The 20,157-nt window shown below is 44.2% G+C and overlaps 2 protein-coding genes across 5 annotated transcripts; one reads left to right on the top strand and one right to left on the bottom strand.

The window, feature by feature from the left end:
- The first annotated feature begins 51 nt into the window (after positions 1 to 51).
- On the top strand, positions 52 to 16,443 carry LOC117899950 (probable phospholipid-transporting ATPase IIB). 3 transcript variants are annotated; one of them, XM_034810102.1, is made up of 7 exons: positions 52 to 1,385; positions 8,750 to 9,587; positions 9,757 to 10,546; positions 10,601 to 10,934; positions 14,481 to 15,491; positions 15,554 to 15,627; positions 15,699 to 16,443. In XM_034810102.1, exons 1-7 carry the CDS (start codon positions 745 to 747, stop codon positions 15,830 to 15,832), a joined length of 3,822 nt encoding a protein of 1,273 aa, XP_034665993.1. In that variant the 5' UTR covers positions 52 to 744; the 3' UTR covers positions 15,833 to 16,443. The 3 variants fall into 3 exon arrangements, with proteins under 3 accessions (XP_034665993.1, XP_034665991.1, XP_034665994.1); XM_034810100.1 differs by lacking the exons at positions 14,481 to 15,491; positions 15,554 to 15,627; positions 15,699 to 16,443 and adding exons at positions 12,007 to 12,080; positions 12,154 to 12,516 and having other exon boundaries at positions 53 to 1,385; positions 10,601 to 11,945; XM_034810103.1 differs by lacking the exons at positions 52 to 1,385; positions 14,481 to 15,491; positions 15,554 to 15,627; positions 15,699 to 16,443 and adding exons at positions 7,626 to 7,989; positions 12,007 to 12,080; positions 12,154 to 12,516 and having other exon boundaries at positions 10,601 to 11,945.
- LOC117899951 (fibrinogen C domain-containing protein 1-like) lies at positions 4,528 to 5,315 on the bottom strand. Of its 2 annotated transcripts, none has more exons than XM_034810105.1 (2): positions 4,746 to 5,315; positions 4,528 to 4,684 (listed from the first exon to the last, which is right to left on the bottom strand). In XM_034810105.1, exons 1-2 carry the CDS (start codon positions 5,300 to 5,302, stop codon positions 4,543 to 4,545), a joined length of 699 nt encoding a protein of 232 aa, XP_034665996.1. In that variant the 5' UTR covers positions 5,303 to 5,315; the 3' UTR covers positions 4,528 to 4,542. The 2 variants fall into 2 exon arrangements, with proteins under 2 accessions (XP_034665996.1, XP_034665995.1); XM_034810104.1 differs by having other exon boundaries at positions 4,528 to 4,701; positions 4,763 to 5,315.
- Positions 16,444 to 20,157: the final 3,714 nt, after the last annotated feature.

The raw sequence follows: 20,157 nt of genomic DNA, 5'->3' as shown, positions 1-20,157 counted from the left end.
TTTGTTGCTTATCGATAAATCCGCTGAAATCAGCTGCTGGAAACTTGCGCCCCCGGGAAAACTAAAGAAAACGTGTCAAAAAACAACAGTTACGGGAAAATGTGCAATTCTTCTATTGAAATACGAACCACCCACGCGTAAAGCAAATGTTGATGAAATGTGAATAAGCGGAAGAAAAGTTTATATTGCCGTGTGCGCGTGGGAGCACTCGCGGTCGTGTGTGTCTGTGTATGTGCCAATGGCCTTTGGATTTTACAAGTATTTGTATTAACAAAAACCATAAAGTCGGGTTCGATTGCTCAGTATCACTGGGGTTTATAGTGACGAATGGTAGCCGGCAACCGTTTCTGATGATAAGAGGTGTCTTAATCGTAATTTGACGCGGGCAACGCCGCCACGAAATAAAGGTGCTTTGTTGATAGACGGGATTTACGGTTATACGACAACACACACACGCACATGTTTACCGTTCAAACAAATCGAGAGAGGCGGCAGGCTGATAGCTGATAAGGAGCAGGGCAGACGACCCACCAGCACGTGAATAGTGTCGTGAGGGAAGGGGATCTCAATGCAAACGTGGCAGAGAAAATAAATAGAGAGAAGCATCGAAAATATATGCAAATGCAGTGAGTGCATGGTTTGAACTAGGTTAAAGGCAAAATATATTACAATTCAACGAATTGAGGCAGGCGCGCACCGCAACAACAAAAAGCACTTGTGTAAACTCTCTTTCGCTCTCTTAACATGGCCGATAACAATGTGCCGCTGCGAGACTTTGACGAAGAGAGCGAAACCGACTCTGAGACTGAATTGCTCATACGCAGAGACGTACGGACGGCGAGTGTCGCTGCCGTTAGCAGCAGCAGCAAGAGCAACAGCAACAGCAACAACAACAGCAGGGGCAGACACCGCAAAAGCTCAACTGGTTATAGCGGTGTCGCCGACGTTGGCGTCAAAAGCAACAGCAGCAGCGGCGGCGGCGGCAGCGGAGGCAGCTTTCTGGGGAATCTCTTTGGGCACAGTCTTGGCTCTGCCGCCGGACAAATACGTTATAGAAATGAGCGAAGTCGCGAGCGCGCGAAATACTCGAACAGCAGCAGCAGCGTTTCGAAACTGGCGCAATTAACGCACACGTCAGCGGGTGGCAGCGGTGCGGGCTCACACGGTATTGGTGCGACTGTTGCGGGCTCCGCTGCTTCCGTCCCCAGCGGGGGTGCAGCCACAGGTGTGGGCGACAGTGCGGGAGTCGCAAGCGATCTTGGCAACGGGACACACAGCACCGTCATCGACCCGGAGAACGGCTCGTCCACCGTCTTCTACCAGAACAACCGCCGAAGGAGCAAGGGCCGCAGCATCGGGAGCATTTTCAAGCTGTGCCTCTGCAGGTGAGTGAATTATTCAGGAGCAACGCTGCGAATGCGCAATATTTACAGCGAGTGTGGCATTAAAAAGAACTAAAACAGATGTTTTCAAAAGAAACATACATGTGTGTGCATGTGCCCCCCACATGTGTTTTTATAAGTGGAAAGACCCCTACCGGGTTCCAAACTGGCCAGGAAGAACACAAATGCTGTGTTAAAGTGCCTACTGTTTCCGCCATAGAAAAATGTCCTTTAAATAGAGAGTATTTACTGAGAATCGTGCCCCTTGTCCGATCAGGGTCAGCCGAATCTTCGACCGTTAACCTTCCTTCTTGGCTTATTTCAATCATTTTTCCTGTGCCAAATTATTCCCTTCTAGACAACTTGTTGTCATAACAACAGTGAAATCTCTATGGAGTGTACCCCTAAACAGGGACTCAATAATTGTCTTTCCACATGTGATTCCCTGTATTTGGATTTCGAAATTGTTGCGCCATAAGAACAAGCAGCTTCTTCTGTTGCAATGCGATTTTCTTATGCTTGAAAGCTTTTACGAAAAACAGTTCCAAGAAATCATTTTGCTGTGCTCTCTCTCCCTGTGAATTCTGAAATGTGAGTCGCAATGTGCCACACATTGTAGATACATATACATACATATGTACATATATTTGTGTGTATGTATGGCCGATCCCGAGATATATTTTTAATTTACCTAATTAGAAAGGAAAACACTAGAGAACATGGGAAACATGGTAAAGGCAGGGCACGGGCACACACTTGTAAGTGGCTTTGGGAAAATAAGTTAAAAACATTTCGAACTGCAAATCGATAAACGTGACAGACGGATCCCCGGTACGTAGACCGTTCCAGCTTTCTGTTGTGTGGAAACAGTTTCAACAAATTGAAAGAAATACAAACCAAAACAAGTCTATAAATAGTGTCCGAGCGACGACAGTCGGGTGACAGGCAGAAAATAAAAGGAAACACTCTCGTTGGACTCCAATTGTTGCAAGTCCCAACCAAACCAAACCCGCCCCGATTCCACCCCTCGAATCTAATCGATGTTTTCCGTGCCGTGCAATTCGTTAACTTGCAAACAGCTCGAGAAATCACATCAAATAAAGACTCCCAAAAACAAAACCAGTTCCCATCATCACCATGGGCTCGGCTCTCGTTTAAAAACAATACACGAAATGTTGTTTTCAAGGTTTCTAAATTATACAAACGAGTTCCGCAGAAGAAGAAGTCGCTTAGAGGTGTTTTTTTTTGCTGTCCCCCCACCTTTTTCGTTTTAGTCGGTCGATTCTTTTTGTGTCGAAAAATTGAAAGTTTTGCAACCTCCTTGCGGCGGCTAATCAGAAGCAGGTCATTCTTTTGGCCACAAAAAAAAACAGAGCACAGAAATCCGCATTGCGTCGAGAGACAGCTCGCAAAAATGTTGAGAGTGTGTGAATTTTGAAAAAGTTACTCAAAGTTGTAAGAACACTTGTAAATATCTTTCCTAGAAATGCTCCCATGTGAAGTGCAGTATGAGTCACAATAAACATTTACCCACAATTTTGTATTGCAACAAATAAAGCGATGAGAGACAGATAATGTATCAGTAATATTTAAAAACGAAAGTGCTGCAATCTGCCGTTGAGATTGTCTCTTTCTTTGTAGTCAAGTGAGCAGTAAAATGTGTAACTCACTTTTATTATTGAACCTACAAATGGGCTCAATGTCATAGCTTTTGATTATTTATTTAACCATTCAACAAGCCTCTTCTTCGAGACCCCTGACCATGAGGAGAGCTTGAAACCGTCGCACTGGCTTTAGCCTTATATTCAACTTGTTTCTCTTCAATTTTTCGACACCTATTTGGTGGAAGGTTTTGTTGCTCTGCGGTTTGACTGCTTGTTGCCTGACTTTTGTCTAGGTCTAACTTTTGGTTGGGTTTTCGCTTGAATTTCACCGCTCAACTCGACTGGGCTCGACTCCGATTGCCGTTTCGGTTATATGAGGCTCAAAGATTTCGACAGCCCGATTAGAATTGCAAAGTGAGGAGGCGCCATGCGGCACATTGGTAATTGTTGTTGTGGCACAACTGTTGTGGAACCAACAGAGCGTTTATATCCCTCATTTTCCTATTCAACCCTCCCACACAAACTACATACATATTTGCAGGTATACATTTTTGTTTCATACCCAACAGATGTGGAAATAAATTCCATTTTTCCACATTTATTCTCGGATTATTGTATTCAAAAACAATAACGGAACCCCGAAATACGTACATCCATTAAGGCACATTCGCCTTTTCGGATATCTGTTCCAAAAGAGTTTCTTACCAACGACAGATAATAATCTTAACATATTTTATTTGAATTTTCTGGATGAAGTTTTCTTTCTGTTGGCAGCCCTTCCTTGACACTATTCATTAACTCTATACATTCTTCATTTGAAATGCCAGGATATCTGAAATTATTTAGGCTATAGAAAGAGCACGCCCACTCACGGTGCTAATTGAAATTGGCATTAAATATGGCCATTTCCAAGTGGCGACAGACTTTTCCCGTGCTCGTTTTACCGCCATCGCATGGAAATTAGTGAGCCGCCAGTCCCCCACCAGCCCACATGCTCCACCCTCGCATACCGCTCCAAGCAAAACAGTCAATGGCAACGCCTCTTGTTATTATTTTCAGTTGTTCTGTTGGCTGTTTGCAAACTCAAACAGGTGTGGGGGGTGGAAAAGGGAAAAGCGACAACGATTGACGCCCGCAACTGGCACTGCCACCGCCACAGTCCATCACTCTGCGTCCCCCACTGGGAATGTGGGTTAATAACCAAAAGCCAGAAGGCAACGTGCGCGGGCCCACTCGTCATATCTGTAGCACCTTTCGATTTTACTCTCTTTTGTGCCCTTTTAGAGGGCATTCTAACCAGAATGAAGAGCACATGATCCCAGTCGTGCCTGAAGTTCTTTTTAGAATCATTTGGTTTGGAAATTAACTCTTATATGTGGATACACTACTTGGACAAAAAGCTGAAATACAAAATGTAGTGGGAACATTTCGATCCGCCATCCATCCGGCCCTTATAGCTGTTACGAATGCTAGGACTGGTTCCCACATTTATTAAAGTTTAAAAATCTAGCTAAAATCGATTTAACTATTAAAATAATAACATTGAGTTTAAAATGTTAAATGACTTTTGGCCTAATCATCATTTGCGCAAATGTAAGCGAGATTGTGTAGTCATAGTCCTTCCAAGAGCCCCAATGAATGCCGTAAGGTTGAGTGGCAATTCTTTTACCACCTGCATAATAATTTCCATTGAGGGAACTGCAACCAAATTTGTTTTAAATAAAAGCGTTGTCTTAATAAAATATGTGTAGGTACATACCTAAAAATACAATTTAAAAACCACCAACCACCTCCATTATCAGCGCAATTCCGTTTCTCATGAATGTCATTATCCCGGTCCAATGTGGAAAACTTCATGCTTAGATGCCCAGTTAGTGAATCTCCGGCTGTTCCTGAATACTCTCCCAACGATTTCAGTTCATAGTCCTCACTTTCACTGCCTACGTTGAAATTATCATAGCGAGCATGGCGGGTGGTTCCATTAATATCTCGAAGTTGGATGTACATCTCATGAGGCTGGTTTTGGGTCATTTGATGGATTTTTTCCAGTCCCAGGAAAAGCTCTCCCCGAATATCTCCAAATCCATCTTTGTAGTCCGTCCAGTTTCGATTAAAGTCCACACCTCCGTCGATGCGCCTTTGAATCACCGCCCATCCAGAGGGAACGCAGGGAACTTGGAATGGGTCTATTCCCTTGAATTTTATTTGGAAAATTCCATTTGGGGTGCCATTGGGACACGTGTCGGGAAGCTTCTCCGCCATTTGATTAATATTCGTAAGCTGATCATTTTTTTCAGCGAGCACCCCAGACATCATTTTAACCTGCTCTCTGAGGTCCGTAATATGTTTTTCGTTTTCCTTGATTTGTTTGTCTTTTTCTTTGACTTCTTCGTCTTTAAAGTTGAATTGATCTTCTTTATTTTTTAGTTGCATCCAACTGCTTAGTAATTGGCTCTGCAATGAACTAATTTTGTCTTTCATTTCCATATTGGCATCGGCTGCCACTTTCAGCTCGGTTAGATGGTCAAGGAATGGCTTGACAACTGAGAAACAATGTCCATTGCACAGATCCTCGATGCTAAGTTTCTTTGTTAAATGTTTTTCTTGGTCTCCAACGGCGAAGGAGTTTTTTCCTTGCAACAAAATCGAAAAGATTATCACCGCTAAGTACTGGTTCTTCATGTTTCACTTGTCACTCGCTTGAGTGTCGCTCCACAACTGAACTGATTTCAAATAGAAATCACATGTTAATGTATCAGTTTTGTCTTTGCTTATACGTGTATAATTAATACAACTTGTCCAATGAACCTATGGACCTGTACACCCAAAGAAAAAGCCCTCAATCGATTTGAACCGAGACTATAAATTGGAAAAATAAAGTGTTACATTTTGTCATTAATATGAAAGAAATAAAATAAAATAGAATATTTTTTGCGAAACTAATTAATTAATTTTCGTAGGCCTACAACTTCCAACCACTGCCACCCAGCAAACCTAGCCATTCATTCATCCCATAAGCGGCTGTCCCAGGTGCTGCATAAATTATACAAATAATTTACCCAGTGGTTCAATTCTGTTCAGCGAATATTTTCGATGCTCTGTCTGCCTTGGCATTAAGTGTACAAAATTGTCTACTTTGTCCATTGCAAGCGGAAAACATATTTTAACTCATCTTTGACTACAGACTTTCAAAAGAATAAACTGGATTGTAAATGGTTTGCACTCCCATTGCTGGATTTTATTTATCTCTCAATGGAAGACTTTTTGCAAGTGCAGATGCACCGCAAACAAAATATATTTAATGGGAAATGGGGGATGGAGCATGCAATATCGGATTGAGCAATCCCATCATCCACTTGTGTCATAATCTGCTGTTGTCCACGAATCGTTTTGAAATTTCCAGTTAATTACTCAGGCAGAGACGTGCAGCGGAGTGCAGTGTGCTTATTTTTAATGTCTACGAATGCCATTTTATTCAAAACAGAACCCAGACGCGCTTCAGTTGAATCACATTGGCCGATCATACACAAATGTTCTAGGCACATACACTCTTATTTAACGACAGTGACACACTTTGTGCTTATGGCAACAAAAAATTTAAAGCGAAAAGCGCTGACATCTTTTGTCGACTTGCCGTCCCTTTGAAGTAGTGCCCTGTGAGTCATTTACTTAGAGAGGGCCAGCAGATGTAAATACAGAGACAGAAGGTGGTTGAAGGTGGAAGGCAGAATGCAGAAGGTGAGCGAATTCCTGGCCCTTTCGTCTGTCCAAATTCTTTGTCTGTCGTCAGTCATTGAACTTTCGCTTGTTCTGTGCGGCTGTTGTTGCGGCTCTTCTTTTTTGATGGCGTTTTGGCAACTTTTTCTTATGAGATCATAACACGAAATCGTGCTAAGAATGTGTGTGTGTTATTGACAAACCCTCACTCGCATGATTACAAATATAATTCCAATTCTATGGCCATACAAATCTAGAGAGAAAACAAGTTTACTCAGAGCAAAGTGAGCGAAAGAGAAAGAGGCGTCGGATGATGGTTGGCACAATCACAATATGGCACAATATTGAGCTGATCTAAGCAACTGAAATGTAGACAACCAAAACACCGACAAAGCTTATTTAATTAACGTCTCGGTGCGAACGAAAGCGATGTGAAGCTGCTCCGTCAGCAATCAGCGATAGCGACGGTCATAAATTTCCATAACCCGTCCGATGTCTTTTAAATAGAGCGCGCTCCACAGCGCTGCCAGTGCCTAGGAATCTGGCATGTGGCAACTCTTCAGTGAATTTGTTTATTGGTATATTTCTGAGGCTGTATAATTAACATACATTTACATTCTGAAGACAAAGCTTCCGTGCTTCCAGAGGGGGTGATTTGAATGAAAAATTTGTAAAATATAAGGTCATAAGGTATACAATCCAATAAAAAGGAGTATTTATAATAAGCAAAATTGAGTCTTCAATCGGATTAAATTATTGTTCAGTGGTGAAAGTCTTTGCAAGCTAGTGATATCAAATAGAACATCAAAATCGAGGAATCTGATTAAGGACTACGGTATATTTTACGGTATATTTTGAAAATGAAAATGTATATTTCGGTATATTTCCGAGGGTCTGTCGGTATATTTTATCGATAAATCGTCGGTCACACCACGACGAAAGTTTTCATGTTTTGTGCAAAAGAATCTTTTTCCAATTTATTTAATTTAAAGTGTTTTCGTGTATGCGTTATGTCCCTGGACAACAATCGTGTGCCCTGAGCCGCGCGTTAATTATGTGAACGCCAAGATTTAACGAAGTTTAAACAAATCAAAACTAAAAGCAGCTGCCGCAAAGAACAAAGACCTGCAGACAGAAAAGTGCATTAGATTAAATTGGGGAAACGCAAATAAATCTGCATCAAGCCCGATGGATGATGCCACATCGCAGACGTCGGCTGCAACGCCCATGACAAGGGAGAATATTCCGCTTCTAAATCGCCAGCGTAGTCGCTGGTATCTGTTCAGGTGAATCATCGTCATCCCCCCCCCCTGGCCCTACGTCACGCTGATATTCGCACTCCTTCCCGTTGGGGGTGCAGGAAAGCGTGTTATCATATTGGCACACATGAAGCTTTGGAGCAGAAAACAATTAAAGTTAATCTGACGCCCTCACTCGTACCCGACTTTCTCGCTCTCACTCCCACTCACACCCACATTTAATTAAGCACTGAATAAACAAGGCTGCAGCTGATATGCACGAATTATGGCAACACCATTTCGAGTGCAGCATTCCGTTGCATTATCGGTGACTCTGCATAAGTTGCCTGCTGGCTGCTAAGCCGATGTTGTTTGGTTTGGCCAGTGCTTAATGGCTGTCGTGTGAGTTTTCACTTTTGTTTCTTTTCGAGTTTTTATTATTGATTTTTTTCGTGTTCAAGGTCGCCTTCCTTTGCATATTGTTATGGACTCGAGGGGAAAATGCAATAGAAATTGTAATAAGTGTGAGATTCTTGGGGGTGAGAGGGAACGATTGACGGGTTCTACATTTATGGCAACTAAATTTATAAAAGTAAATAGTAATGGTATTCAAAGCAATTGGCAATTGTCTCTTTGCACTTTCGACTTGTTTCACTAACCGGAATCGTGCCAATCAAAGTATGCGCAACAGCTGACAGACAGATAGAACAATTTGAGACTTTGATTTTTGAATGTGGCGCAGAAGAATGCTCCTTAGCTTTCGTCAGATTAAGAGCGTATATATATTGATGTTCTTGTGTATTTTTAGCTGTTGGCGAAAATGGTTCAGGCCACGGGAACTGCGGGCCCGCACCGTCAACCTGGGGAGGGTGAACACAGAAAAGTTCCCGCCGAACGAGATCCGGAACCAGAAGTACAACTTCATCACCTTCCTGCCGCTGGTGTTGTTCGAGCAGTTCCGCTTCTTCCTCAATCTGTATTTTCTGCTGATGGCCCTCTCGCAGTTCATTCCGGACATACGCATTGGCTATCCCTACACCTACTGGGGACCACTGGGCTTTGTGCTCATGGTGACCATATGTCGTGAGGCCGTCGACGACCTGAGGAGGCACCAGCGCGACCATGAGGTCAACTCCCAGAAGTACAAAAGGCTTTCGGCGACCAATCACAGTGGCTACGAGATGGTTCCCAGCTCCAAACTGAAGGTTGGAGATGTCATTATTGTGGAGAAAAACGAAAGAGTGCCGGCGGACCTTATCCTGCTGCGAACCAGCGATCGCAGTGGCTCTGTCTTCGTGCGCACCGACCAGCTCGATGGCGAGACGGACTGGAAGCCCCGCCTGGCTGTGCCCTACACCCAGAAGCTAAGCCGTGACTCCGAATTGCACAGCATCGATGCCAGCTTCTATGTGGAGAAGCCCCAGAACGATATACACAGCTTCATTGCCACCTTCTGCATGACAGACGGCAGCGAGGACACCGGCCTGAGCGTGGAAAACACTCTGTGGGCCAATACGGTGGTGGCTGCCGGCACAGCGACTGGCATTGTTATCTACACAGGCTGCGAGACGCGCAGCGTGATGAACAATTCCCAGCCCAGGTCCAAGGTGGGTCTCCTGGACATGGAGATCAATGGATTGACAAAGGTAAGTGACCAATTTCTGTTGACCTCGTTTAACGAATAGCCTGTATGCGGTTTACATTTTGGATGGCTTGTTGTACAGATTATCGCATGTGTTACTAGCCCTTTAATGGGTTACTTAGCTCTACCTTCGAAGGGCATATTTAATTTGATTTTTTCTCTCTTTCTTTTAGGTTCTCTTCTGTGCTGTATTGGGACTGTCGCTGGTCATGATGATGCTAAAAGGATTCGGTGGACCTTGGTACAGATATATGTTCCGCTTTGTTCTGCTCTTCTCGTACATCATTCCGATCAGTTTGCGGGTGAATCTGGACATGGGAAAGGCTTTCTACTCGTGGCAAATGCAGAACGACTCAAACATACAGGGAACTGTGGTGCGATCCACTACCATACCGGAGGAGCTGGGCCGAATCTCCTATGTGCTGACGGACAAGACGGGCACCCTCACCCAGAACGAGATGGTATTTAAGAAGATCCACCTGGGAATTGTCTCGCACGATGCGGACACCTTCCATCACATTGGCCATATCATACAGAAGCTCTCGGGTAACATACTACAGCAACAACAGCAGCAGCAGGGCAGCGTATCGAGCTCTAGCAGCGGGGAGTCCAACACCACCAAACCGATTATGTTTGCCGGCAATCGCATGCGGCGACCCGAAGGCTGGCGTGAGTGGGAGGCGGTGCGCGCCTTGGCCCTGTGTCACAATGTGACCCCCGTGAGTGATGAGGAGGACAATCGGTCCGTGTCCACGGCATCCACGGTCACGGGCGGCAACAATTCTCCCACCAAATCTGTGATAAACATCGAGGCCCCAGGCAGCACAGACACGGAGCATCAATACCAGGCAGCCTCCCCCGATGAGATCGCATTGGTCAAGTGGACAGAGCAGGTGGGATTGACTCTGATTGCCAGAGATCTGAATACCATGACGCTGCAGGTGAAGACACCCAGCGAGGACAGTAAGTAGCAACAGTCGTATTGTATTCGTATCCCAACTAAATGCATTTTTCTAGACGATATCCTGCTACACTATCAGATCCTGCAGCTGTTCCCCTTTACCAGCGAAAGTAAACGCATGGGAATCATCGTGAGGGAGAGCAAGTCCGGACAGATAACGTTCTATTTGAAGGGCGCCGATGTGGTCATGTCCAGCATTGTGCAATACAATGACTGGCTCAGCGAAGAGTCGGGAAACATGGCCCGCGAAGGACTGCGCACATTGGTTGTGGCCAAGAAGGTGCTCACCGAGGAGCAGTACTCAGACTTTGAGATGCGGTACAATGCGGCCCGCCTGAGTATCACAGATCGCGTGGCCAAGGTGGCCGCCGTGACCGAATCTCTTGAGAGGGAACTGGAACTGCTCTGCCTCACTGGCGTGGAGGATCGCCTGCAGGAAAATGTGCGTCCCACCTTGGAACTGCTCCGCAATGCGGGTGTTCGTGTCTGGATGCTGACGGGAGATAAGCTGGAGACCGCCTGCTGCATTGCAAAATCCTCACAGCTAATTGGCCGGAACCAGGGTCTACACGTGCTGCGCTCCGTGAAGACACGCACGGATGCCCATCAGGAGTTGAATAGCTTCAGGCGCAAGCAGGGCCATGCCCTTGTCATTGAGGGCGAGTCACTTGAGGTTTGCCTGCAGTATTATCGACCAGAGTTCCTCGAACTGGCCACCGCCTCACCGGCTGTTGTCTGCTGCCGCTGCTCGCCCACCCAGAAGGCCCAGGTGGTGGCGCTCATCCAGAAGCACACGGGCAAACGCACTTGTGCCGTGGGGGATGGTGGCAACGATGTGAGCATGATCCAGCAGGCGGACGCTGGCGTGGGCATCGAAGGTCGCGAAGGCAGACAGGCCTCCTTGGCTGGCGATTTTAGCATTCCGCAGTTCTCACACATTGCCAAGCTGCTGTTGATTCACGGCAGGCGGAGCTACAAGCGCTCGGCGGCTCTTTCCCAGTTCGTCATCCATCGTGGCCTGATCATCACCACACTGCAGGCAGTCTTCTCGGCAGTTTTCTACCTCAGTTCAGTGGCTCTGTATCAGGGCTTTCTTATGGTCGGCTATTCGACACTGTATACCATGTTCCCGGTTTTCTCGCTGGTGCTGGATCAGGACATCACCTCGGAGACGGCTGTCACCTATCCGGAGCTATATAAGGATCTTTCAAAGGGTCGCAGTCTCAGCTATAAGACCTTCTTCATTTGGGTATTGATTAGCATATACCAAGGCGGCGTCATCATGTACGGAGCCCTAATACTCTTTGTGGACGAGTTCATTCACATTGTGGCCATCAGCTTCTCGGCTCTGATCATGACCGAGCTAATCATGGTGGCCCTCACCGTACGGACTTGGCACAGGTGAGCCCTTAAGAAGAATGCGAACAACGAACAATCCTCAACCTACCCATCCATTTTGCAGGCTAATGGTGCTAGCAGAGCTGTTCAGCTTGGCTCTCTATCTCATTTCGTTAGCCGTCTTGCACGAGTATTTCGGTGAGTTTGCGACACTTGACAGACAAGAGTCTACGTCCATTACTAACTTTATCTTTTTTTTGTTCGCCCGCAGACTGGGAGTTCATCTGGTCGTACGACTTCTTCTTGAAGGTGTCGCTCATCACGGTCGTGTCCTGCTTGCCTCTGTACATAATCAAGTTCTTGCGTAAGAAATGTTCACCGCCTTCCTACTTGAAGCTCTCTTAGATCTGGTGGCTTCTATACACGACATATTTTCCCCCGTCTAAGAACTTTGTTTCTGTGTTTGTATATTATGGTTTATTGATTACCTATTTGCACTTGCTGTGTTACAATTTATTACAATCTGTCGTCTCGTTTGACAAACCCAGACCCCAATCCATTACCAAGCAGAAGCCCCAACCCCGACCCCCATAAGCGTGATATAATGTTAAATTGACTCTCCTTGACACATTTTCACTTTTTCTTGTTTATTGTTTTGTTTCATTTGTAAATTGACACAAAAATCCAAGAGACAAAGTTCGAATTCGACCATCGTACGATTATAAAACAAAACAAAAAACTAATCTTAATTTATAGGCGTGTTAGGAGTAAAAGAAAAGTTTATTGATTTCCATATTATTTTGTATACCTGTGTGTATTTGATTAATATTTAAGTCGCAGTAAACCAAATTATGTTACTAATTATTTAATGTTAAAGTAATTTAAACTAAACTAAAACACTGAAATCAATTATGAGAATGTACGAAACAAAATGTAAAACGAAAAATAGATTTTTGTATTAAGGATTAGAAATCGCATTGATTGTGAAATAATGACATAAATAAATATAAAATATATACAAATTATGCATTAAAACCAAATCAAATAGTACATATATGTACATATGAAATAACCATTGCATTGGGGGGCTTAAAATTAAAATAGCGTAGCATACTTTTAGGCTGGCACAATTAGGCTTATTTCATAAAATTTCATATACAAGACGTAGCCTTGCGTCCTTGAGGTCCTTGATAGGTTCAAATACTTCAGAAGACTCTTCCGCTCATGAAGAGACGTATCTCCTTTGGATATCATGTGAAATGGGGGAGTTATATAACTGAAATTCTTGATGCTTAATATCCTTGAAGCAAAACTGATTTGAAACCATCGGGAAAGTTATCCTGGTTACGAAAAAAAGTGTGACACGCCCAGATCGGTCACAGAATAGCCAAGATATAGCAAAGGAAAAAACCAGTATTTTTTGATGGTTTGTATATTCGCCAAATAGTGGCAGATCCTAAAGGAACCTAATTTGTCAGGATCGCCAATATTCATACTATTGATTGGGATTATAAAATAGGGGATTCAGTTTTGGCCAAAAGTTATAAGAGAATAGCCTTGTCACTTTGGCAGATATCGCAAAAAGCCGACCTCCTTGAATGTCATTTCTTCGCATGCCAATCGTGGAAAAGAAAAAAAACTTACCGTCTACGAAAAGACATGCCAGGCCCAGATAGGGTCCTTGTGGTCGAGATATAGCGTAATGAAAAAAACCCAGTATTTTAATTATTGGGCAGCCACAAGTTTGGGACTCTATATCTCGGACAAATGGGATCCGATCGTTGCAGGTTATGCTTTACCAGGATCGTTAGGATCGAGGCTGTCCATCGACTGCAGTTTTCCCCCGATTCTATGGAAGCGTGGAAAATCCTGAAAAAAGCGAAGGAAGGTATGACCCTTATTGTCCTTTATGTCAAACGATAGGATACTTTCAGCCGACCACGACGAGGTATAGCACGCCCTGTTTGTCCCAAAAATAGCAGAGATATCTACCAACCAAATTTCCGTTGTTGTCAATATTTATACCCGGTACTCGAAGAGTAAATAGGGTATATTGTATTTGTGCGGATAACGGTTGTATGTAACGCACAGAAGGAAACGTTTCCGACCCCATAAAGTATATATATTCTTGATCAGCATCAATAGCCGAGTCGATTGAGCCATGTCTGTCTGTCCGTCTGTCCGTCCGTCCGTCTGTCCGTCTTGTTTGTCGGCTAGTTCTCAGAGACTATAAAAGCTAGAGCCACCAAATTTTGGCACCAGACTGCTGTATGCTCACACTGAAACCAGTGTGTTTCAAAAATGAGCCCCGCCCCCTTCCGCCCCCGCAAAAGGGCGAAAACCTCCCAAATCTACAATTTTGAAGATAACAGAAAACAGAAAGTCAGCAGAAGGTAGCTGGTTTTTATTTTTTCAATAGTGTCAAGAGCTGGCTGCTATGAAACTCGGCGGCTTCTTTTGAATCTCAAGTCATTAAAGGTATGCACCAGAACTTTTGAAATTGCCTCGCTCAAATGGCCAAAAACTGGAAAATGTCCAGACCAAGTACCAGGCGAACAGAAGTCAGCAGAAGGTAGCTGTGACCGAATCTCTTGAGAGGGAACTGGAACTGCTCTGCCTCACTGGCGTGGAGGATCGCCTGCAGGAAAATGTGCGTCCCACCTTGGAACTGCTCCGCAATGCGGGTGTTCGTGTCTGGATGCTGACGGGAGATAAGCTGGAGACCGCCTGCTGCATTGCAAAATCCTCACAGCTAATTGGCCGGAACCAGGGTCTACACGTGCTGCGCTCCGTGAAGACACGCACGGATGCCCATCAGGAGTTGAATAGCTTCAGGCGCAAGCAGGGCCATGCCCTTGTCATTGAGGGCGAGTCACTTGAGGTTTGCCTGCAGTATTATCGACCAGAGTTCCTCGAACTGGCCACCGCCTCACCGGCTGTTGTCTGCTGCCGCTGCTCGCCCACCCAGAAGGCCCAGGTGGTGGCGCTCATCCAGAAGCACACGGGCAAACGCACTTGTGCCGTGGGGGATGGTGGCAACGATGTGAGCATGATCCAGCAGGCGGACGCTGGCGTGGGCATCGAAGGTCGCGAAGGCAGACAGGCCTCCTTGGCTGGCGATTTTAGCATTCCGCAGTTCTCACACATTGCCAAGCTGCTGTTGATTCACGGCAGGCGGAGCTACAAGCGCTCGGCGGCTCTTTCCCAGTTCGTCATCCATCGTGGCCTGATCATCACCACACTGCAGGCAGTCTTCTCGGCAGTTTTCTACCTCAGTTCAGTGGCTCTGTATCAGGGCTTTCTTATGGTCGGCTATTCGACACTGTATACCATGTTCCCGGTTTTCTCGCTGGTGCTGGATCAGGACATCACCTCGGAGACGGCTGTCACCTATCCGGAGCTATATAAGGATCTTTCAAAGGGTCGCAGTCTCAGCTATAAGACCTTCTTCATTTGGGTATTGATTAGCATATACCAAGGCGGCGTCATCATGTACGGAGCCCTAATACTCTTTGTGGACGAGTTCATTCACATTGTGGCCATCAGCTTCTCGGCTCTGATCATGACCGAGCTAATCATGGTGGCCCTCACCGTACGGACTTGGCACAGGTGAGCCCTTAAGAAGAATGCGAACAACGAACAATCCTCAACCTACCCATCCATTTTTGCAGGCTAATGGTGCTAGCAGAGCTGTTCAGCTTGGCTCTCTATCTCATTTCGTTAGCCGTCTTGCACGAGTATTTCGGTGAGTTTGCGACACTTGACAGACAAGAGTCTACGTCCATTACTAACTTTATCTTTTTTGTTCGCCCGCAGACTGGGAGTTCATCTGGTCGTACGACTTCTTCTTGAAGGTGTCGCTCATCACGGTCGTGTCCTGCTTGCCTCTGTACATAATCAAGTTCTTGCGTAAGAAATGTTCACCGCCTTCCTACTTGAAGCTCTCTTAGATCTGGTGGCTTCTATACACGACATATTTTCCCCCGTCTAAGAACTTTGTTTCTGTGTTTGTATATTATGGTTTATTGATTACCTATTTGCACTTGCTGTGTTACAATTTATTACAATCTGTCGTCTCGTTTGACAAACCCAGACCCCAATCCATTACCAAGCAGAAGCCCCAACCCCGACCCCCATAAGCGTGATATAATGTTAAATTGACTCTCCTTGACACATTTTCACTTTTCTTGTTTATTGTTTTTGTTTCATTTGTAAATTGACACAAAAATCCAAGAGACAAAGTTCGGAATTCGACCATCGTACGATTATAAAAACAAAACAAAAAAACTAATCTTAATTTATAGGCGTGTTAGGAGTAAAAGAAAAGTTTATTGATTTCCATATTATTTTGTATACCTGTGTGTATTTGATTAATATTTAAGTCGCAGTAAACCAAATTATGTTACTAATTATTTAATGTTAAAGTAATTTAAACTAAACTAAAACACTGAAATCAATTATGAGAATGTACGAAACAAAATGTAAAACGAAAAATAGATTTTTGTATTAAGGATTAGAAATCGCATTGGATTGTGAAATAATGACATAAATAAATATAAAATATATACAAATTATGCATTAAAACCAAATCAAATAGTACATATATGTACATATGAAATAACCATTGCATTGGGGGGCTTAAAATTAAAATAGCGTAGCATACTTTTAGGCTGGCACAATTAGGCTTATTTCATAAAATTTCATATACAAGACGTAGCCTTGCGTCCTTGAGGTCCTTGATAGGTTCAAATACTTCAGAAGACTCTTCCGCTCATGAAGAGACGTATCTCCTTTGGATATCATGTGAAATGGGGGAGTTATATAACTGAAATTCTTGATGCTTAATATCCTTGAAGCAAAACTGATTTGAAACCATCGGGAAAGTTATCCTGGTTACGAAAAAGTGTGACACGCCCAGATCGGTCACAGAATAGCCAAGATATAGCAAAAGGAAAAAACCAGTATTTTTTGATGGTTTGTATATTCGCCAAATAGTGGCAGATCCTAAAGGAACCTAATTTGTCAGGATCGCCAATATTCATACTATTGATTGGGATTATAAAATAGGGGATTCAGTTTTGGCCAAAAGTTATAAGAGAATAGCCTTGTCACTTTGGCAGATATCGCAAAAAGCCGACCTCCTTGAATGTCATTTCTTCGCATGCCAATCGTGGAAAAAAAACTTACCGTCTACGAAAAGACATGCCAGGCCCAGATAGGGGTCCTTGTGGTCGAGATATAGCGTAATGAAAAAAACCCAGTATTTTAATTATTGGGCAGCCACAAGTTTGGGACTCTATATCTCGGACAAATGGGATCCGATCGTTGCAGGTTATGCTTTACCAGGATCGTTAGGATCGAGGCTGTCCATCGACTGCAGTTTTCCCCCGATTCTATGGAAGCGTGGAAAATCCTGAAAAAAGCGAAGGAAGGTATGACCCTTATTGTCCTTTATGTCAAACGATAGGATACTTTCAGCCGACCACGACGAGGTATAGCACGCCCTGTTTGTCCCAAAAATAGCAGAGATATCTACCAACCAAATTTCCGTTGTTGTCAATATTTATACCCGGTACTCGAAGAGTAAATAGGGTATATTGTATTTGTGCGGATAACGGTTGTATGTAACGCACAGAAGGAAACGTTTCCGACCCCATAAAGTATATATATTCTTGATCAGCATCAATAGCCGAGTCGATTGAGCCATGTCTGTCTGTCCGTCTGTCCGTCCGTCCGTCTGTCCGTCTTGTTTGTCGGCTAGTTCTCAGAGACTATAAAAGCTAGAGCCACCAAATTTTGGCACCAGACTGCTGTATGCTCACACTGAAACCAGTGTGTTTCAAAAATGAGCCCCGCCCCCTTCCGCCCCCGCAAAAGGGCGAAAACCTCCCAAATCTACAATTTTGAAGATAACAGAAAACAGAAAGTCAGCAGAAGGTAGCTGGTTTTTATTTTTTCAATAGTGTCAAGAGCTGGCTGCTATGAAACTCGGCGGCTTCTTTTGAATCTCAAGTCATTAAAGGTATGCACCAGAACTTTTGAAATTGCCTCGCTCAAATGGCCAAAAACTGGAAAATGTCCAGACCAAGTACCAGGCGAACAGAAGTCAGCAGAAGGTAGCTGGTTTTTATTTCTTCAATAGTGTCAAGAGCTGGCTGCTATGAAACTCGGAGGTTTTTTTGAATCTCAAGTCATTAAAGGCATGCACCATAACTTTTGAAATTGCCTCGCTCAAATGGCCGAAAACTGGAAAATTTCCAGACCAAGTACCAGGCGAACAGAAGTCAGCAGAAGGTAGCTGGTTTTTATTTCTTCAATAGTGTCAAGAGCTGGCTGCTATGAAACTCGGCGGTTTTTTTTGAATCTCAAGTCATTAAAGGTATGCACCATAACTTTTGAAATTGCCTCGCTCAAATGGCCAAAAACTGGAAAATGTCCAGACCAAGTACCAGGCGAACAGAAGTCAGCAGAAGGTAGCTGGTTTTTTATACCCGGTACTCGAAGAGTAAATAGGGTATATTGTATTTGTGCGGATAACGGTTGTATGTAACGCACAGAAGGAAACGTTTCCGACCCCATAAAGTATATATATTCTTGATCAGCATCAATAGCCGAGTCGATTGAGCCATGTCTATCTGTCCGTCTGTCCGTCCGTCCGTCTGTCCGTCTTGTTTGTCGGCTAGTTCTCAGAGACTATAAAAGCTAGAGCCACCAAATTTTGGCACCAGACTGCTGTATGCTCACACTGAAACCAGTGTGTTTCAAAAATGAGCCCCGCCCCCTTCCGCCCCCGCAAAAGGGCGAAAACCTCCCAAATCTACAATTTTGAAGATAACAGAAAACAGAAAGTCAGCAGAAGGTAGCTGGTTTTTATTTTTTCAATAGTGTCAAGAGCTGGCTGCTATGAAACTCGGCGGTTTTTTGAATCTCAAGTCATTAAAGGTATTAACTTTTGAAATTGCCTCGCTCAAATGGCCAAAAACTGGAAAATGTCCAGACCAAGTACCAGGCGAACAGCTGGCAGAAGGTAGCTGGTTTTATTTCTTCAATAGTGTCAAGAGCTGGCTGCTATGAAACTCGGCGGTTTTTTGAATATCAAGTCATTAAAGGTATGCACCATAAATTTTTGAAATTGCCTCGCTCAAATGGCCAAAATGCATAACTTTTGAAAACGAAAACTGCAAAATTTCCAGACCAAGTACCAGGCGAACAGAAGTCAGCAGAAGGTAGCTGGTTTTTATTTCTTCAATAGTGTCAAGAGCTGGCTGCTATGAAACTCGGCGGTTTTTTTGAATATCAAGTCATTAAAGGAATGCACCATAACTTTTGAAATTGCCTCGCTCAAATGGCTGAAAAACTGGAAAATTTCCGGTACCAGGCGGCAGAAGGTAGCTGGTTTTATTTCTTTTTTTGAATATCGGCGGTTTTTTGAATATCAAGTCATTAAAGGAATGCACCATAACTTTTGAAATTGCCTCGCTCAAATGGCCGAAAACTGCAAAATTTCCAGACCAAGTACCAGGCGAACAGAAGTCAGCAGAAGGTAGCTGGTTTTTATTTCTTCAATAGTGTCAAGAGCTGGCTGCTATGAAACTCGGCGGTTTTTTTTTAATCTCAAGTCATTAACGGTATGCACCATAACTTTTGAAATTGCCTCGCTCAAATGGCCGAAAACTGGAAAATTTCCGGACCAAGTACCAGGCGAACAGAAGTCAGCAGAAGGTAGCTGGTTTTTTATACCCGGTACTCGAAGAGTAAATAGGGTATATTGTATTTGTGCGGATAACGGTTGTATGTAACGCACAGAAGGAAACGTTTCCGACCCCATAAAGTATATATATTCTTGATCAGCATCAATAGCCGAGTCGATTGAGCCATGTCTGTCTGTCCGTCTGTCCGTCCGTCCGTCTGTCCGTCTTGTTTGTCGGCTAGTTCTCAGAGACTATAAAAGCTAGAGCCACCAAATTTTGGCACCAGACTGCTGTATGCTCACACTGAAACCAGTGTGTTTCAAAAATGAGCCCCGCCCCCTTCCGCCCCCGCAAAAGGGCGAAAAAGGGCGAAAAAGGGCTAAAAACGCCATTCCGTAGGGAATGACCATATCTATCAGATCACCAAATTGGGATCCGATTGGATCATTATTATAGCCACAATGAAGAAATTAATTTTCAGTGGCCAAACCTACCCCATCCCGCAGCTTATAGCAGCACACTCTGCTTCGCGCAGTTTATGGCCTCTGCCCCTGACACATCTCTGCCGCTGCCTCTGCCTCTGC

This window comes from Drosophila subobscura, chromosome U (assembly GCF_008121235.1).
Source record: "Drosophila subobscura isolate 14011-0131.10 chromosome U, UCBerk_Dsub_1.0, whole genome shotgun sequence".
Lineage (NCBI taxonomy): Eukaryota > Metazoa > Arthropoda > Insecta > Diptera > Drosophilidae > Drosophila > Drosophila subobscura.
The sequence above is the reverse complement of the archived record's forward strand: the minus strand, read 5'-3'. Positions and strand labels throughout refer to the sequence as shown.

Coding starts and splice junctions, on each gene's coding strand:
- LOC117899950 (XM_034810102.1), top strand. CDS start 745: ATGGCCGATAACAATGTGCCGCTGCGAGACTTTGACGAAGAGAGCGAA. Junction 1,386..8,749: donor TTCAAGCTGTGCCTCTGCAG/GTGAGTGAATTA, acceptor GTGTATTTTTAG/CTGTTGGCGAAAATGGTTCA. Junction 15,492..15,553: donor ACCGTACGGACTTGGCACAG/GTGAGCCCTTAA, acceptor CCATTTTTGCAG/GCTAATGGTGCTAGCAGAGC.
- LOC117899951 (XM_034810105.1), bottom strand. CDS start 5,302: ATGATGTCTGGGGTGCTCGCTGAAAAAAATGATCAGCTTACGAATATT. Junction 4,685..4,745: donor TTTTTAAATTGTATTTTTAG/GTATGTACCTAC, acceptor ATTTGGTTGCAG/TTCCCTCAATGGAAATTATT.